General features: G+C 36.7%; 1 protein-coding gene across 4 annotated transcripts in view; it reads right to left on the bottom strand.

The window, feature by feature from the left end:
- Positions 1-519: 519 nt before the first annotated feature.
- Positions 520-20,722, bottom strand: part of COQ3 (coenzyme Q3, methyltransferase) — a 36,845-nt gene continuing 16,642 nt past the window's right edge. For 3 of the 4 annotated variants that reach the window (XM_077162471.1, XM_077162473.1, XM_077162474.1), the window contains 5 exons: positions 10,458-10,610; positions 8,597-8,696; positions 6,877-7,119; positions 4,855-5,014; positions 3,340-3,686 (listed from right to left, as the gene is read on the bottom strand). In XM_077162471.1, coding sequence (XP_077018586.1) covers positions 3,469-3,686; positions 4,855-5,014; positions 6,877-7,119; positions 8,597-8,696; positions 10,458-10,610 — 874 coding nt within the window. In that variant the 3' untranslated portion in view covers positions 3,340-3,468. Of the gene's footprint in view, positions 830-3,339; positions 3,687-4,854; positions 5,015-6,876; positions 7,120-8,596; positions 8,697-10,457; positions 10,611-20,722 lie in introns of those variants that run through there. The other variant, XM_077162472.1, reaches the window with a different exon arrangement.

Here is a 20,722-nt window from a genome sequence, read left to right on the forward strand (position 1 = left end):
CACATTGCCAGGGAAATTCACACCCCTGGGATTCATGTCTGTGGGTGGTAATCTTTTGATCAGATGGTTTCCATGGAGATGTGTCTCCACCCATTCAAGGTGGGGTTGCTTACTGGAGCTCTTTAAGAGGGAACCATTTTGGAAAAAGCTTTAGAGTGGCCACAACTGACAGAGCCAACAGAACAGACAGAGTCCTGGGGAAGTCATTGAAGAAGACTGGAGAAAAAGCTAGCAGATGTTACCATGTGCTTTTCCAGCTGAGAGAAATCTCAAAAATTATTGGCCTTCTTGAACCAAGCTATCTTTCCCTGGATGCCTTAATTTGGGCATTTTCAAGGCCTTAGAACTTGTAACTTATTAAATTCCTTCTTAAAAGCCAAAACAAACAAACAAAAAAAACGATCACACTAACTACTATATGGAGAATGCATTGGATGTGAGTCTAGGTGGTTCTGGGAAGTGAATTGGTAGCTGTTTTGGTTTGCTAAATCTGCTGGAATGCAATATACCAGAAATGGGTTGGCTTTTACAATGGGGTTTTATTAACTTACAATTTACAGTTCTCGGGCCAAAAATGTCCAACTCAGGGCATCGACAGAACTATATTCAGACTTTGTAGATAGGCTGCCAGCATCCAGGACACCTCTGTCACATGGGAAGGCACACAGCCAGTGTCTGCTGGCCCTTCTCTCCTGGGTTTCACTGCTTCCAACTTCTGGCTTTAGTGGCTTCCTCTTGGGTTTCTGAGTCCTCTCTTAGCTTCTCTGGAGCTTTTTCCTAAACTTCTCTTAATTTCATCTCCATGTGCTTCATCCTCTTATAAAGGACTCTAGTAAAAGGATTAAGACCCACCTTGAATGAGGTGGGTCACATCTCAACTGAAATAACCTAAGCAAAAGTTCCCACCCACAATAAGTCTACACCCACAGGAACAGATGAAAAGAACATGATCCTTTCTAGGGTACATATGGCCTACAAACCACCACAGTAGGCTACTGAGATGTGCTCCAGAAAAGAGTACATTAGGGTGTGGTAGAAATGAAAAGAAACGTAGGTAAAATTCACAAGACAGGGATGGACTGAATATGGGGAAGGTGGCAGAGGAAAGAATCAAGGATGATGCCTCAGTCTCTAGCTTGCACAACTGGATGGGAGAGGTGCTGGTTGCTGAAATGAAGAACACTCAAAGTGGGCTAGGTATTTTTGAGGGAAATATCATTACTTGGGCATAGTGACATTGAGTTTATACATTTGATAAATGCAACCTGGAGTTCTGGGCTGAGATAATGACACATTTGGGAGCGACCTAAGTATCAATGGTAATTAAAGCAAGTGTGGGTAAGATTGCTTATGGAAACAGATTTTTTTAAATTCCTACATTTAGTGGGAGAATAAAGCAGGAAAGGCCAGTAATCTAGAGTGGCCTAGTCAAAGAGGCTGCAGTCATGGAAGGGAAGGTTTAGTATGTGTGTAGAGTGTTGGCTCCTATTCTTTCTCAGTGCTTATGGTAGGTTTTGGAAAAAGCTATACAACGTAGCCTCTCTTGTCACGATCTGCCTTGCTAATCATTAACTGCTACTTCTAAGTGCTGAAAGTTTTGATCACCTGCTACTTATATGCCCTTTGAACCAATCTTAAATGGTCTCATGATTTTTAGTTAGTAACCTCAATGGGTAATATGATTTCTTCATCAGGACTAGGTAGTCCAGTTATCTCTCAAATTCACCACAGTTGTTCCTGTGATTCCAAACCAAATTTACCTTCCAGCTGTTTCCAAACCTGTTCTTTTTTTTTCAAAGACAGGTCTACGATCTCTTTGGCTGTTCTATCAGTATCCATTATTATTTTTTGCAGGAGACTCTCATGAACCCAGAGTTCCTCAAGGAGTTCTGCAGAATAATCTCCCCACCATAACCCAAAATTGCTAGATTAAGTGGTTCTCAAAATTAAAAAATTTTAGCTGGGAAATCCTCACTTTGTAACTACAGTTTTAGAAATTTTTAGTGTCTTTTTTTTTTTTTTCACATGGGCAGGCACCGGGAATTGAACCTGGGTCCTTGGGCATGGCAGGCAAGCACTCCTACCTACTGAGCCACCGTGGCCCGCCCTTTAGTGTCTTTTTGAGTCTGTTTCTCCTGAAATTTGGTTGAAATTGGCCTGCAAAATCAAATTATACAAAGAAACATCTTTTCACACCAAAGGAAATCAAGGTAAACACACTGATTTTCCAGCACATGAAAATATATACATTTAATAATTTTGAAAATTAGAAATTTCTTTCTAAAATAAATATGTTTTTTAGGGGACTTTTTAAAAAAATCAATTCCATTATACATTCCTTAATCTTTAATAGTTTTAATACCACTACTTTTATTCCAACAGATAGAATGAGGAGGTTTGCTTTGGTAACAGCTACTATACTTTGAACTAGGAATGAAACTTTTAAATGAAGGCCAAGGAATACTCCTTATTTTTATCCCCCTAGTTAGCCATTAGCAACTGAAGTTAAAAATTCTCTTCTAAATTTCAGTTTCCTCCCCTGAAATGCCACTGAGAACAAGCAAAGATAAGCTAAGATGGTTGAGAAGTATTTACCCAAGGAGCCCAAATCCAAAGGCAGTGATAAATGAATATATAAAACATATGAATTTAAAGTGAAAGGGGTTAGCTACATGCCTTCAATCCATGTTCACCACATTTGGCAAGTACCTCCATTTATATCCTTATACAGACTTTGTATTTACCACTAGAGATTCACATACTTCAAAAGGCATAAAAATATATTGCATGTAAGCCTCTTTAATTATTAAAATGTTAGCTAAAAAAGGGAAATTTCCATAACTGAACTGTTATACTGAGTTAAAAAAAATTCTTTCTACTTAAAATCAAAACAAAAAAACCCCATAAAACATTTTTAGAACTACATAGATTAGTATATCCAATATAATCTGAACTTCTTGGTTTTAATGTTTGAATCCAAATCCAGCATAGACTTAACCCAATGGCTTTCTCACAAAGTAAAATTTAAAGGAAAAAATATTTTGATCTTACCTAATAAAACTATGTTTGGTTTTCATTAGTCAGAAGCATGACTACCTTCAACTAAAACCAAACAATAGGGATATGGGTTCGTTTAAATTAAAACCCTTTACAGCATATATGAATGCAAATAGATGCAGGAAAAATATACATAATCTGTAAAATGAAGTAAATTATGCATGCCCTATTTCTATATCAAAGGTTAAGGGACTTAAATTCCTATGTCACATAATAGCTTGGCAAAACTTTTTAAGCATAGAGTAATCTCTTGAAAGTAGCAATTAGGTGTAAACAACAAGATCTTTTGTCTAAAGCATTTTTATTGACCTTTTTTCTCATGATTCTTTCTCAAAAGATAAATTATATATTTTTTGTATTTGTAAACATCACATTTTCAAGCCATATATGATAGTGCTCAGAAATGATTCATTACTTCAATTCTTCATGTGCACCTGGGTTCGTGGTCGCTTTAGCTTGGGATTCTTCCATCTCCCCCTTTAAAACACACTCTGTAGGCACCGGAGGTTCCTGGACACCAGGCTTTACTGCATGAGCTGCGTAGTTCAGGCTGGTATTTTCAATCCAACGCCAGTAGCCAGAGAAGGGGTTGTAGAGCATTCCTACCACAGTTTGAACTGACAGACCATCTGAAAAAAAAAAAAATCAGAAAGAGTAGATTTAATAAATATTTACCTTCTAAAAGCCATAGATTTTATGCAGCTCTCCATATTCAAAAAGGATTTCTAACTTTGTGGGTAAAACTACTCTGTAAACATATACAGATACAGATGTATAGAGTAGAAAACAGACTCTACAACAGACTACCTGGGTTCAAATCCCAGCTGTGTTACTTAGCTAGCTGGTGATCATGGACAAATCCCTTAACCTTTCTGAATCTCCATTCTCTCATATGTATAAAACATATCTCACATTGTTATTAGAATTAAGTGAGATGATGCGTGTCAAATCTTTAGCACAGTCCTTGGCGTTTGGTAATTACTCAATAAAAGCTAGCTGTCATTAGAAAATTCCTGCTAATAACTGAATTTTCCTACAAAGCATCTGTAAAATATTTTTTCTACTCCATTTCCACAAGATAACTTGAAGAAGTCTTCAAAACTTATTACACTGCTATGGGTGATAACATTCCAATTAAAATCAAGTTTATCGATACACTGTTGTATGACTAAAGCACATGAAAAATACATGAACCTAAGTATTCAACAGGAAGACTAAATGTCAAACGAATTGACAAATGTTATTTGACAGGAATTCAACACATAAATCAAGTACTTGTGCAAAGCACAGAGCTAGGTACTGAAGGGAATACAAAAAGGAGACAGTCTTTTGCCCTCAAGGAGCTAGCAGGCCAGACGGGGGTTAAGAAACATCCAAATAAGTATAATATAAGGCATGTTATAAGTAATATAAAGTTCAAAATATATCTGAATGTGGAGGAATCAGGAAAAGCAATAGAAAGATAACTGGATACAAGCAGGGTCTCACTAGGCAAACTGAGGATGTATATGTAATACCTTTGTATCTTATCCTTAAACAAGTGAGGACTAAACAGCCAAAGAAATATTTGCTGATTATCTATTATTTGGTTAGTCTAACTGCTACAGGTGAGAAAGAAGTGGTAACTAATAGTTACTCCTGACTTCAAGAAATATATGACCTTCCTCAGGAAATGAAAGTAACATCCAAAAAATAGTGGCCCATTTGATTAAGTGCCAGGCTGTGTGATTAAGAATTACAGATACATTAAAGTTTGGTTAGGCCTTGAATATTGAAAAAATTCTTCTTAATACTTACTTGATTCCAGAATACTCTCTAGCTTTTCAGGTGAAACAAACTTCTCCCAGCTATGAGTACCTTTCTGTACAAAACCTGCAATTTGCTCTGCAAAAACAATCCCTAAGGCATAGGAAAGTTGTGTTTTGTTGATTGTAGTAATGAATAAAGAACCACCAGGCTATAAAATATAGAGAGAGGTAAAATTTAAATTAGGTATCAATTAAGTAAAGGTTTAACTTCACTTTCCTCCTTCCAAGTAATTTAAGTGCAGCTAAGATACATAAGTAAGAATAAAATAAAATTTCACAAAATAGTATTTTTTTTTAGCTTGGGAAATTCATTATTAAAGGCAGTCCTCTACTTTGGCACTCACTGAGTTTGTAACAGTGCTTCACAACTCTTAAAATCAGACATTGCCACGACTGACATTTATACTACATATATTCTTTTGCATGTGTCAAATAGTTCAAAATAAGAACAGAGTAATGAGATCAGGCCGTTCATTTTTGTTACAGGTCCACATTTACATTGTAGCATATGTCAACACTGTTTTCTCTGGGTACACATGACCTGGGGCAATGCTGAGCCTGCCTAACTTTTTAAGCACAGCACAGTTACATACCTTGTGCAGGGGAACATTGTGTTCTCTGACAAAAGCATCAATGACTACATTGGAAGGTTTTGTTTTGATTTCATTTGTATGAAGAATATGAAGAGATTAAGAAAAACACTTAGATGAATGCAAACCATCTATGGTTTACTCTATTTACTCCCACAAATGGCAAGGACATTAATGTCCTCTCCCTCTTCTATACATTCTTATCAGTCTGATGGGGATAAAATGCCAAAGAGTCCCTCCAAAATAATCATTTTACTGTAGGCCTAGGGATATAGACAAGGATCAAGGGAGAAAGAGATAATGTATCTCAACCACCACTTTGAATCAAAAATACAAAAGAGGAGACTGAAATATTGGAATGTGCCCCTAAATTCAAATCTGAAATATCATATACTACATCATCACACATTGTGACTTTTCTCCGTACAATACTAGTACTCTAACAGTATCTTATCAAAAAATCATTTATGAATATACAATCTGCATTCTACAAAAACTTATTCTGAGGAAGCGGTGGCAAGCAATGGTCATTCGTTTTAAAAAAAAGAGTTTATATTAAAACAAAAATTAGCTTTAAAGTCCATAATGCCAGTACTCATCATATGTGTGAGAGAACCTCCTTTCATACCTGACTAACACACTATACAAAATTAAGAACTAAAGTGTTTTACTTGGAAAATAGAAGATAAGCTTAATAAAACTCTATTTAAGAGGAAACACCCCCAAAACGGTCACAAATTATAGGAGATAAGGCCTAGCCTTAAGTCCTACTTACTGGCCCAATGAACTCTTAAATCTCAAATCTTGAGTCCTCTTTGGCCAAAGGTGATAATAATGCCTGCCTTACCTTCCTCACCTGATTGTAGATAGATCAGAGAAGATTGTTATGTGCAAAGTATTCTTTTACAGGTTGAAAACTGTCATATATATTTTATATAGAGAGTAACTTAAATGCTATTTGTTAAAATAAATTCCTAAGAATAATTGTTTTATTGTTTTTTAAGTATTAATTCTAATACATTTTTTGGTAAATTTCATGCAATGTTTATTAATTATTTAATTCAGACCATACCAGTGGAAAAATAATGCTATAAATGTATATTTTCAAATTTTTCAGCAACATTTTCCAGTATTGCTGGGCATCAAGATATCCATAATAGGTATAAAGATACCAGTATTATCAACATGGTTTTTCTGTAGACCTAAACTGCTCTAAATAATAATAATATTTAAAAAAAGATACCAATTTTGAGAGTCAAACTGACAGTATGAAGCAGGCAGAAGTAGTCTCCAGCACAGATGTGGCCTCCTGGCTTCACTGTTCTCTTCTCCAATACTTTGCCTGCTGAACTGTTAAAATTTTGTGGACACATATATATACACACACAGAGTTAAAGACAAGTAAACTCCATAAGTCTTACTTTTAATACTTGATAGCAGCTTTGAATAAACGTTTCTAGGTGAATCACATGCTCTACAACTTCGGAAGCTACTACGGCGTCAAATGTTTCTGTGGCCTCTTCCATAATCTCTTCCAGGGAACACACTCTATACTCTATTCTCGTATCCAGGACTGGATCAAATGATTTATGAGTCTGTGCTGTTTTAATGTTCTCCTCCACAGGATCAATTCCAATAACTGAAGCACCAAGCCGTCCTAAAGGCTAATGGCATAAAAAATCCGTTACCCTCAGGAACAAAATAGAACACATGTTAGCAATAAATAGTTTACCCAAATTAAGCAAGATAAGCCATGAGGCGATAATTATTGGAGAGGGTTTACGGATACATGAGAGTTCTTCATGGCATGTTCTCTAGTTTGTATACATTTGAAATTTTCTATAATAAAAAGTTATAAGTGAGAACAACAATCACAAAAAAAAAAACTTATCACAAACCTCTTGAGCACAGTGAAAAAAGTTTTTGTCTTTATTTTCTAGGCATATTTATTTGCACATGGTATGATATTAACTTATTTAAAGTTTTATAAATGTAGCACACTAATGTAAAATCAGTAATCAATTTTGGATAACTCAAATTTTATAAAGAACAGCTTTTTTCTTAATAGTTTTTTCTGTGACTATCTAGAAATAATTCTACATAATTTTTTCAGGTGTTACATTCAATTACTTCTCATGACATGATGAAGTTTTTAAACACAGCCTTAATTTTGAAAAACTTATACAGTATTTCTAGTAAACAATAAAAGTTAGTCCATAAACTAAAAGTACAATCACATTTTTAATTTTAGCAATATAAAGTATGCTATAATACACTGAGCAGATTGAAGAATATGTACAGTATAATCTTATTTATTCACAATTTGATATGCCACATATTCTTGATTCTAAGAGATGTAGTTTCACATATTTAAACTTTCCTGAAATTTGTAATACCTCTTAAAATTAATGTCAAAAGAAAGTAGACCACTGTCAACCAACAAACAGGTTGCCCGTGCATGAGAAACTTAGCTGTGCATCAAAGGCCTTTGTTAGCTACATTGTCAAGGTGGTTGAGTTATGTACCTGGATAGTACCACATCCCAATGAATCTTAACCTACATTTGTATCCTATACTGTTGCTTAAAGTATCTTTCAAAGATTAGAGTATGATATAGCATTGAAACAAAAAGTTATTGTGTTAAGAGAAGAATGCAAAATAGGGCCACAGGGTATAAATTTAACATACGCTAAGTAAATACTCAGGAAGAATGGCTACTTTTCCAAGTACTCTAAAACACCTAGGGAAAGTGCTCCACAAGCTGACAAAATTCTATTAAGTACTGTAATTGAAACAAGGACAACATGACAGACTATCATTGCTTCTAAACCAGAAAAAACTGCCTAATCTCTTAGGAAAGAAGAGAATACAGAATTTTCAAGGTGAAAAGACTGATATTTAAATGCCTTGATATCTCAGTTTTATAAATCTAAAAGAAAAATCCTCCACTTGACTTTTTCAAAATTTTTAGATTTAAAAAGGCATGCATGACTTTTATAATCATAAAAGGTAAAACAAAACATTATGTATTTATTTTTTAATAAAAAAATATTATTTGTTGAAATGAAGCATAAACCCTCTCCCTCTCAATTTCTTCCCCCTGGTTAAAAATGGCAAGAAAGCAATAAATCAGAATCTTACTTCAGTTAGCAATCCACCACCACAGCCAACATCAAGAATCTTCATCCCAGACAAAGGTCTTCCTGCCTGGTGATTAGCAACTGTTTTCAAGAGATTGTCTCTTTTTAAAAAATTCAAAACATACAAAGACAAATGATGAATTTTATCAATTAAAATCAAATCTTAAAAGTATATGCTTTTTGAGGAAACTTTAAACTTCCATTTTATAGATTACTAATATTTGTTTGATATACAGATCTTTTATTTTCAGCACTACGTACATTATTGAATTTAATTTATAAAATATTGTCAGTAATCAAAAGTAGGTTTAAAGCAAAACTCTGAAATAATCTAATAATTCTGATGACTTAGTACTTCAGTAATAAAGAACTTTTAAAATAATCTACTTTAGATTAACTTAATTTTATTTGTTTGACACCTGAGGCAGCTATTAGCCATACTGTCAGCACTTGCTAGACTGATTTCATGTCACCAAATAAATGGGTAATTTTACAGGACTTAGAAGAAGCAAACGTGAAAACTGTATTTTCAGGATTCATCTACATTACTTTCTAAACAGAATCTCTTTAATTTTCTAAATTAATTGTGTTTTCATGCATGATCATGTAAACAGGCACTCAGAGTAATACTTTACTACACATAGTAATACTTTACTACACGTTTCACGATGAGCATGTAAACAGTAATAATCACAGTAATACTTTATTATACAGACACACACGCACATGCATACACACACACATACATAGGTAGATATGTACCTGATGGTATTACAAACTAAATTTTTAAATTAGAATACGTATTTTAATTATACTTGCACTAAATTATATATATATATATATACTATATATAATGAGGATATCTTAGTATACCTTTCATTGCTATTAAAAATTAATTGAATTTTGAGACAAACCTGCACAGTGGATAAGTAGATCAGTTTGGAATGTTATAATATACAAAAAGAACTCATTTCGATAAGAGTTCAATCCATTTTTCACACAGTAGCCAAAATAACTCTTTTATATCATAATTGAGATAATGTCACCTTCATTCATAATTCCAATTACGCATGGAATAAAATCTAAACTTGTAACCACAGCCCACAAAGTCCTGGGTGACATTTTATTGTGATTTCTAAATGAAGGTGTCACAGTGTTTGAACAGACTAATTCTCAAACTTGAATGTGCATCAAAATCACCTGAACTATTTGTTAGTACACAGATTGATGAAGTCACAGAGTGGCTGGCTGAGGAGGTTCAGGATGAGACCTGAAAACCTGCATTTCTAGGAGTTCTATAGGTGATACTGATGCTGTTGGTCCAGGGCCCACACTTTTGAGGATCACTGATCTAGCCTAATAGAATAAAATTAATGTTTTTCTCTGCCTTGGTGTTTCAGTGATCCACTAATTCAGTGGTAATAAAAAAGGTATCAATATTTCCCTTTTTTGCTGCATCGATCTTGGATATACCAACAAAAACCAATCAGGAAGGTCACTGAGGTCACAGCCTGAGGCCTGATATTCTTAGCGTTCATTACAAGTGACTTGCCTATATTGGCTGCTCAAAAATGTCTGATGAACAAAAGAATGGGCAAAAGAACAAATGAATAATTTTTGATGAATAATGATGAATCCTTGGCCTCTTCTCACATAGCCAACTGTAAATTCTTGAAGTATACTATGTTAATTCACCTTAGTGGCCCTTACAGATTTCAGCCCCAAGCTCAGAGAATCTACCTAGTTTCCAAAGCAAAGTTAAAATGCAGTATTTTGAACATAGGTATGAACCAAGAGAAAAATACTCAAAAGAATTATTAGAAAGAGTTGCACTGAAAAAGAGTGAGTTTCTGAAACGTTACCTAATAAATGGCACCCTCAAGTCATTCATGGAATGAAGAGGTGCATATACTCCTTGCTCATCCCACCACCTGTGAGCCAGGGCCTGGAAGGTTTTCACCTCGCTGCTGTCTACGGTGCTTTGCATAGTACTGTACAGTCTCGTCCATGGATATCTACAGGATGGAAATGAAGAACCAGACATATTGATGTAATTAAAAAATGTAAACTTTAAAATGGGTTATATTATGTAGAAAGATAGTCTTATTTACAATGTATTAGAGTCTGTATACATATATTGTTCAGTTTTGATACTTTCAAAACACATTTTCTTGTAATTATACTGTTTATAATTATACAGGCTCAGATGAAACATAAGTTTGCTTTCAAAGCAAGTTACAACTAAAATGGAATTTTGTGAAACTTCTACTGCTATACCCCTAGGTTCATGCTTTGATCATCTCTTGCCTGAACTATTATGTCAGCTTTCTAATTATTCTGTTGCTTCTCACTTCATCCTCCTCCAATTTGTTCTCCACAATGTATCTAGAACAATAAGTTCAAAATACAAATCTCATGTTGTTTTCCTGCTTCAACTGTGTCCATGGCTTCCCAGTGTTCTTAGAAAACATTCTAAAATCCTCAGCATGTCCTATAAAGCTCTGAATTAAGTCCCTAATGCCCATTCTTACCTTCCACTACTCTCCTCATCCTCCCCAGTCCAGCTCCCCAGGTCTTCTTTCAGTTTTCTAACTGCTCCTTCTTCAGGCACTTTGCCTATGTTGTTCCCTTTGGAAGAACATAATTCTCACATCCCCCGCCCCCTCTACACAACTAATTCCTTCTTATTCTTCAGATCCTAACTTGAGTGGTATGTTATCTAAGAAGTGTTCTCTATCTAAAAAGCCCTTGGAACAGGGTCACGTTCTCCTATTTTAACTCCCATACCACTCTGCACCTCTTTCACAAGGCTCTATGATTATTTGATCATGGCTCTCTCCACACTAGACCATAAGCACTATAAGAGCAATGCAGGGGCTGCTTTGCTCATCATTTTATTCTAGTGACCAGCACAGTTTCTGGACCACAGTTAGTACTCAGGAAACATTTATCAAGTAATAAATCTGAAGGATAAGGTCCAGAAAAATTTATAATTTGCTAGAAATGTGCTGATCAGTTAACTGGTAATCGTCTTTACTTGCCTGTTGTCAGTGCAGTGAGCTGTCTGTTCATCTTATCATCTAACCAAACAAAAGACAAAGAAATTGTTGTCCTCCAACTCAGCTTTTTTTTTTTTTCCTGTTTGGGTGAAAGTGATTCTAGAACCTGCACTGAATAGTACTAAAGCAATGAGGCCCAATTCATCCCACAGCACTGATCATCGTTTAATGTCCTATTCTAAACGAACAGTAAGAAACCCTCATTTAAGAAGGGGAGACAAATGGCCCTTAACTATTCAGTGACAGAGGCAGTTACTGTGAGAGACTTCTAGGAATCTTTCTTCTCATAGTGAAGTCCGAGCACTCTCTGAATGTACTGTGTGATGATGCATCATGCATGAACCTTTGGTCAGGGATGTCATTGGTGAAGTCACTTCAACAAGTATTCAAAATGTGATTTGCTGTTTTTTCTATTGTCTGCCAAAATTTGAAGTATTAGGAAAAAAATGTGCCATGAGAGAAAAATTAACAAGGAATTTTGAAAAGCAATTCAAAGAACAAAATTGCAACACTATTTTTTATGGAAAAAAATCTGAGTTACAATTACTGAGCTTTTATTTTACACCTACTTAAAAATATATGAGAACAAGGTACATGCATTATGTGTCACACTACTGGACAAACTGTTCAAATTTTTTTTTAAATCTCCCTGTATAGAAAAAAAAAATCATAAGACATGTAATTGTAGATAAAGTGTAGTGCATTGAAACAAATGAACAAAAAGTAGATACTTAAACTGTACAAGGGTGCTGGTGCAGAAAAAACATATTTTTGGAAATGTAGAATTTTATACTTTCAAGTGTTATAAAAAAAGAAGAAACCCTTTATTTCATTAAATGATTTTTCTGATGGTTGTCAAGAAACAAGAAAAAAAAGATTTTCATATGTTAATTGTAAAAATATTTATACCTTGGTATTTTCCCTGAAATCAGGAAAATATTTAGTAGCATACGTCATTACTATAGCAATGTGGGTATTTATAAGAACTTTCTACTTGATATTTTGAGAACATTCACAGTTTTAACAGCTGATCGAATGGTGTCTAAGTTAGTGGGTGTTTTTTTTTATCTTTTTCACATGGGCAGGCATCGGGAACTGAACCCAGGTCTCCGGCAAGGCAGACAAGAATTCTGCCACTGAGCCATGGTCACACAGCCTTAAGTTTAACACTTAGAATTTAAGAACTTTGCTATCTGAATTTGTAGATTTTTTCCTGGTTACCTTAATTTTACATTGGTTTATGAAACTTACTGTGCAAACACAGGCTTTACAATGATTATATGGATACTTATTTAAATATGCCTATGCTTAAGCTAACTAAGATATCTACTTTTGATGGTTCTAAGTGTATTGTTTTCTTAAATAAAGAATTAAAACATCTTAAATGAAGAATTAAAACATTTTCTAAGTTGTTTACCCTTAATTACAAATAATTTTTTACAGTTTTGGCTCATAAGTTCAAAATGTAGGAAGTTTTTAAATAAAATATAAGCTTTAACTACCCTATCAATAAAGTTAATTGTAATTGGAAAAAAAGACCCACATCATTACTATGACATTTAATAACCAAGTGCCAAGAAAATATTTCCCATAATAGTTGCCACTGAAATATTTCCAGAGATCAAAAACTTTCTTCCCAGTACAGACTGCTTTAAAGCTGCAAATTCCCTTCAACAGAGTCCCCCAAAATTCAGTTAACTGCACACTAAAATAAATTAATTTCATAGCTCCTTATTGATACTACAGTGAGATGAGATGCTGAGTCTTCTCTGCCACGTGTGTTTTCCCTCCCAGTCACTTCCCTCAGAGGAGATCAGAAGATCCTTAGAGAGGACACTCAGTGGGGTACCGGAACTGTGTACTTCAGACTATTCTAAGACATGAGGACTCTGACACAGACTTCTCAGGAGGCTGGGAGGTGGGGAATGTTCTAAACCTGGAGCTCTACCATCCATTGTCCAATCAGAATTATCTCCAAAGACAATTTTGAGGGGCTGGCCTGGACCATGGTTTGGTGGTAAAAGTTGGGATGTGGTGCATACCTGGACAATATTCAGGTGAGGCCTGCTGTGTGTATCCTGGAGGTCTCTACTTGCCATCTGTACAGGTATCCTCATGATCCTTTGGGTGCCTCCTTGTGTTCTAGTCCAATTGTATGAATGGGAGCTTGGAAAGTATAAGCAGCCCCAAAATCTGAGTGCTCTGTTGGGTACCTGGATGGGGCTGAGTCTCACTTTCTTTTGGGGATTCTGGCAAGTCTGGAGAGGTATTTGGCTAACTTTGGAGTCCTTGGCCAATCTATATGTGACAGGCTCTAGTCTGGAATTTGAGTTCATATCCAGACATTTGTCCTCTGCCTGGAGGTTGAGATCCTGTTCCAGGCTAAGATTTTTTAGAGTCAAGTTGGGGAACTTCATGGGAGCAAACATTAGGCCTGTTATCTGTCAGGTGGACAATGAAGGCTGGGTACTGGCTAATGTGCTTGGATGCCAGCTGTGGGGAGTCAGGGATATCCACTTCCTGTGATTTGGTTTCTCCATGAGGAGAGAAGATGCTCACTTCAGATGTTTAATGGGAATACTGCAGAGCAGATGGATCTCATGGCATGTAGCCTGAACTATCAATTTATATGCCAAATGTGGTCCAGTTCAGGTCTCTTCCTGGTTGTGGGGACAGGCATTGACTGGCAAGGATGCCTGAGGTAGTCACAGGATTCTGTCAATTCCTTCCCGTTTTGCAGTTACTTCTTTTGGATTCTCCTGGGAAATTTGTGGAGTACAGTGTTTCACTGCTTCTCCTCTTGCCATTGTCATTGTCCCACCTCTCAATCTTGTTAAAGGAACCTAGGGTCTGGAGTTCCAGGGTTTTCAATGATTTCAGGTTCTCCTTGTCTTTCTAATCTGACCCCAAAGGTTGGACGGTAAGGGTCTGACCCCAGTACTTCATGGGTCACCTAAAGCTTCTTGCTATGTGCACAAAGGCCCCACAGTCCCTTCACTTTCCCTGGCATCCTGCTCCTCTGGTGGGGGAACCCTTTCCTCCAGTGGTCCCTTCCATCACTTCTTCATATTCTGGGCTGGATGAGGTCTGTGGAATTGAGGCTGTGTGTAATGACCTGTCATCTGCTCAATCTCCTTGGGGCTTCATGTCTAATTTCCTCAAGAATTAAATTTGGATTTCCTGAAATCCAGCTGTGAACCTGCTGCATGCCAGTAGATCTTGGGTAGATTCTTTTTTAATACCTGCTCTTTTTCATTTATATTTCTGTTGATTCCAGTATTTGTCTTCCATTAACTTTCTTGTTCTGGATATTTTGGTGCACATACACTTGCTGATATGAAAAGAAAGTAGAGAATGGAAGCACCAGATCATTGCTTTGGGGCATTTCAAATGTTGTCCAGGAGACTATCATGTCCTCTAAGTGGTCAGACAAAGAGGACCTCCCACTGATGCTGGAGGAGAGTCTCCATTTTTCCAGACTGTTGCCCCACTGGGTAGTGTCTGATTTTATGTATTACATATATATTTGGAATTTTGATGCCTTATTTTCATTTCATTTATTAATAACAATGTTGTTTATAAATATTACTGACCAAATGATGTTACTAATCTGTGAAGTATCTCGCCATTTCCTTTTTTGCTGTATTTGTGTGTTGTCTACTTTCTGGCTTAGGATTGGCATATATTTCATGTTGTTAACTGTTCTGGAGACTATTTCTATTATGTGACAGCACTGTCAATATAGTTTCTCTTCTGTCACTGCTCTTATGTGGCCCTTACTAATTGTAATGTTGTTAGTAGTTTCCATTTTAACAGCACTCCTCTGAAACCCTAGGGGGTCTTCTGTATTCCAGGAAAACTCTTCTTTACCTCCACTGAGTTGTTGCAGTCCTATTTCCCATTGATAGTCTGGGTCAATCACCCCAGCCAGTAAAGTAATCCTCTTCTTTGCCTGTTGATCCAGAGGCATAAGTAGCCCAAAGTGACCAAGTGGCAGGTTGAGCTTCCAGTTGAATGGAATCACTGTTGTGTCTCCTTGTAGAAGCATTCCTCCTTCTGGAACTAAAACCTATAGGCCAGCAGAGCTCAAGGTTACAGGAACAGAAAGCAAAAATTTTCCTAGAGGATCACTAGGGGTAATAGTGAGTAGTGCCACTACCATTTCTATCCCTTGTTTCCTGGACCCATGAATCCTGGCTATGGGAAAAACAGCACCATAGACTGGATGCTGATTCAGAGCATACACAGCCTCCTGGAGAATACTACTCCAGTCCTGCAAGGTATTGAGGTATTGCCACCTAGTTGGCACTGTACTTGGGTCTTCAAATAGTCATTCAATCATTCTTTCAATCCAGCTGCTTCAGGATGATGTGGAACATGCTAAGACCAGAGAATTCCATAAGCATGTGCAAATTCCTACTCTTCATTTGCTGTGAAGTGGGTTCCAAGATCAGAAGCAATGCTGTGTGGAATACCATCATGGTAGATAAGGCATTCTGTAAGTCCACAGATGGCAGTTTTGGCAGAAGCATTGTATGCAACCTTTTGTTTTCTGAATGCCATTTGGCTGGGGTTCGAGGCCCTAACCTGAGTTTGTCTGTTGAGTATATTCCTGAAATATAAGTAATCCAGCAATTAATTGGTATTTAATGATATACAGAAATTATTAAGTACTTGTGTAATTGTTAATTGGAGTGTTACTTAGATATAGTAGGTATTTAGTTTCTGTTTAATGGTTAATTCGTGTTATTGCAATTGTATTGTTAAGTTCTTCCTAATTGGTTACTAACTGAAATTCTTTAAATAGGAAATTTTAATTCTAATAGCATTCTAGAATGTAGCTTTTTTGGGTTGTATTTTGAAAAACTGGCAAAGTTTTAGTTGTGAGCCTATGAAAGAAACAAAAAATGGTTTATATCTGAATAGTCTGGACTCAAATATCAGGAGAGAAATGATCTGAAAATGATTCTATAGAAAAGAACATGTATTACAGTTAGATTTGTTCTGCAGAAGAAAACAGAAATGAGGTGAGATGTATACTCTATCCTTATTTTGTCTCACTCAACAGTCAATGTTTGTGAGAAAACATAAAACATTACCTGTAAATTCTAGCACAGAAAAGAAAACGCCCTCCCTAATTCAAGTCCAGAAGGTCCAACAGAGCCTTTATTAACTCCTCCTTTGCATTCCTCTTTACCAGAGGTAAAGGAACCTGAGACAGAAATAATACCCCACTCCGATACCCATCAGAATACTCAACTTGGTGAAGGCTGCTCTCTAAAGCCAGCAGCTGAGCCACTTGCAAAATTTCTACCCCTCTGGCAAAATTCCTGCAGGAACAGAAGAACTGGGAAACCCAAAAGAATTTATTTATATGCAAATCCTGTTGCCCCATCACATTTATATAACTAGAAAGATAACTATGGAGAAGACCCAAAGAAACTAGAAAGCTTATTTGTTTCAATATTAACAACCTGTAACCCAAATTGGGCTACTTATACAAGTCTTGTTAACTTCCTTAATAACAAGAAAAGAACCAAGAATTGTAACAGAAAAAATGGGGCAGGCAGCAGATAAGAAACAAAGAGAAAATCCTGGCAACCATGTTCGCTGGTGTAAATTTAACAGCACCAGTAAGGGATTTTAAATGGAATCCAAATGGTGCTGATGACCAGGCTAAATTAAAATACCACAGGGGGTACGAGGGTAGTTCAGTGTTAGAATTCTCCTGCCATTCAGGAGACCAGGGTTCGATTCCTGGCCCATGAACTTCCCCCAAAATAAACAAACAAAAAACCAACCAAACAAAAAAGTCAACAAATGGTGCTGCAATAATGGGATACTCACATGGAAAAAGAATGAAATGTGACCCCACCATACAGTATACAAAAAACAAAACAAACAAAAAAAACCCACTATAAAGAATATATTATTGCCAGTCTGCAAAAAGAGGTACTAAAAATTTGAAAATTAAAACACCATAGGGGGGCTGCTGTCAGTGAGGGTGAGGTGTGGTGTTGCTCTCGTGCCACCTTCACCTGGAGAGGAGGTGGAGAAAGGGCCACTGCTGGCTGGCGGGGGCAGCGGGTCAGCCACTAGTTTGTCTGCTCAGCTCTGATTCCTTCCGTGTTGCCGCAGAGACGCCGCTCCAGCGACCCAAGCCAACGCTGGATCTAGAGGTGGTGACTGAGCGCTCTCTGGGGAACTAGCAATGGGAATTCACGTTGGGAATACCTCTGGCTCAGGCAGTGGCCATTCTTCAGAAGCACTGTTACATCATCAAAAATGTCCAGGTTCTTCTCACTGAGCAGTCTCCTCTAAGCCATGACCTCATTCTTAGCTGACTCAGGACAGAATCAAGCTACTGTTTGATGCTTTCAATCAGAGACTTAAGGTGATTAAAGTATAAGACTTGACTAAAGTAAAATTAAAATATTGTGGAGTGCATTTTAACTCAGGCCATCAGTCCCACCTTTGAGCAGATTGACCAGTTTTCTTGCGCAATCAATCCTGGAGTATACAACTCAACTGAGTAGCTCCTCCATCTCAACTTCAGAGGACTGTTTTTCTCTTTTCAGTTAGACTCATGGACTGAGGCTACAAAGTATGAGCCCAATTTTACCCATGACCTACCTTCCCTCCAGATCCCCCATGGAGCAATTGTGAAGACAGCGTGCAGGACTCCTGTGATGCTCCTGAGCTGTTTCCTGGGCAGTGAGTATGCTGAGAGTGTAGATGTTCTTTGAGATGGAACTGGACCCTCAGGTTTACGACTTCATCTACTTGCCACAGATGTATCCTATGGACTGCAGTGTTGTCTGTTTTCCCCTTTTCCACACTTACTAACAAGTTTTCAGAGAAGATGGGCAGGGTTTGTTGAATTGTATTTTGGCCACACCCTGCTGAGAGTTCTGTTGACCACAAACAAGAAAGAGCTGCTACCTTCAATAGCCGGTCTTTACAGATTCATGCCTTGTTTTGTGACTTTTTCCTGCCTGTTCAGTCTCAAACAGTTTGCACCTAAGATTGGGCAGGGATTTCTGATATGGAGTTTGCTTCCTTAAAGACAGCCTGAAAACTCACAGAAGGGCTATATCTTCATGGAGCTCATAGTCTAGCTCTAGTGTCTGTTAAGTTAGGTCTTGAATCAGTCTCTTGGGCATTGATTCTTAACTGTTAAGAATCTGGTATATAAATACTTGGAAACTGCATATCAGATAACGGTTTAGTATCAGAATATATATAGAAATTCTTCAACTCAACAACAAAAAGACAAACAACCCAATTAAACAATGGGTAAAGACATGAACAGACACTTCTCAGAAGAAGAAATACAAATGGTTAAAAGGCACATGAAAAGATGCTCAACTTCATTGGCTATTAGGGAAATACAAATCAAAACTACAATGAGATATCTTACACCACTAGAATGGCCATTATCCAAAAATGTGTCTGCACAAACAGACATTTGCACACCAATGTTTATAGCATCATTATTTACTTTGCCAAGAGATAGAAACAGCCCAAATGTCTATCAACAGATTAGTGGCTAAACAAGCTGTGGTATATACGTATGATGGAATTTATGCAGCTGTAAGACAATAAAGTCATGAAACATGTAACAACGTGGATGGACCTTGAGGACATTATGTTGAGTGAAATTAGCCAGAAACAAAAGGATAAATACTGTATGATCTCACTAATATGAACTAAAATTAATGAGTGAACCGGAGAATTGAAGTTAAAAACACAGTTATCAGGAGATAGAAACAGGATAAAGATTGGGCATTTGGTACTGAAGGGATACAGATTGTGCAACAGGACTGAGTATAAAAATTCAGAAATGGATAGCACAATACTACCTGATTGTACCACAATACTATAAGTACACTGAATGAAACTGAATATGAGTATGATAGAGGGAGAAGGATTGGGGACACGTATGAAACCAGAAGGAAAGACAGAGATTAAGAATGAGATGATATAATTTAGGAATGCCTAGAGTGTACGATAATAGTGATTAGATGTACAAATTAAAAATATGCATGAGGGAGAACAAGTGAATGTCAGTGTTGCAGGGTGCTGAAAATATATGGTATATGAGAAAATGTACAATCCAATGTAAGCTAGGGTCTACAGTCAACAATCACATTGTAATATGCTTCCACTGAATGTAACAAAGGCATTATGCCAAAACTAAATGTCAACAGGCAGAGGGACTTGGAAAGGGATATGGATTCTTAGTAGAAGGAAAGGAAATGTCTTCAGATAGAGGATGGTGGCAAAGGCATGTCTATATGCTTAGTCTGGTTTGTATGATGTGTGAATCAAACTGTTTAAAAATGAACAGAGAGAGAGAGGATGATATGGTACCCATGAGAAACTCTAGGATCTGTCCTATAACTACTTGTTGAAGAGTGCTCTGAAAAGTACTGCTTTTTTCTTTTGTTGCTTTGTATACATGTCATAATACACAATAAAAAAAGTTAAAAAAAAAAACAAAAACACCATGGGGGTGCGAGGGTAGTTCAGTGGTAGAATTCTCATTTGCCATGCAGGAGACCTGAGTTTGATTCTCGGCCCATGCAATTCTCAAAAAACAAACAAAAAACCAACCAAACAAAATATTCAACAAAGGGTGCTACAATAGCAGGATATTCACATGGAAAAAGAATGAAATGTGACCCCGCCAAACAGCATACAAAAAACCCCACACAAAACACTATAAAGAGTATATTATTGCCAGTCTGCAAAAAGAGGTCCTGAAAACTATAAACTTACTAAAAATTAAGGAAGCAATACAAGAACAAGAACCAAAGAACAGTTCCTCAGCTTTCCTTGAATGAATTTATACTACCTACTGACAGTACACTGATATAGATCTGGAAAGTCCAGAGAATGCCAGACACTTAAATATGACCTTTACCACTCAGAGTTTTCCTGATATAAGAACAAAGCTACAGAAAAATGACAATGGACTAGGATTGCCTATCTCTAGGTTGGTTGAAATCACCTTTAAAGTTTGTACCAGTAAGGACCAAGTTAAAGAAGACAGTACTTCCAAAAGC

The sequence above is a fragment of the Tamandua tetradactyla genome, chromosome 5, assembly GCF_023851605.1.
Source record: "Tamandua tetradactyla isolate mTamTet1 chromosome 5, mTamTet1.pri, whole genome shotgun sequence".
NCBI lineage: Eukaryota > Metazoa > Chordata > Mammalia > Pilosa > Myrmecophagidae > Tamandua > Tamandua tetradactyla.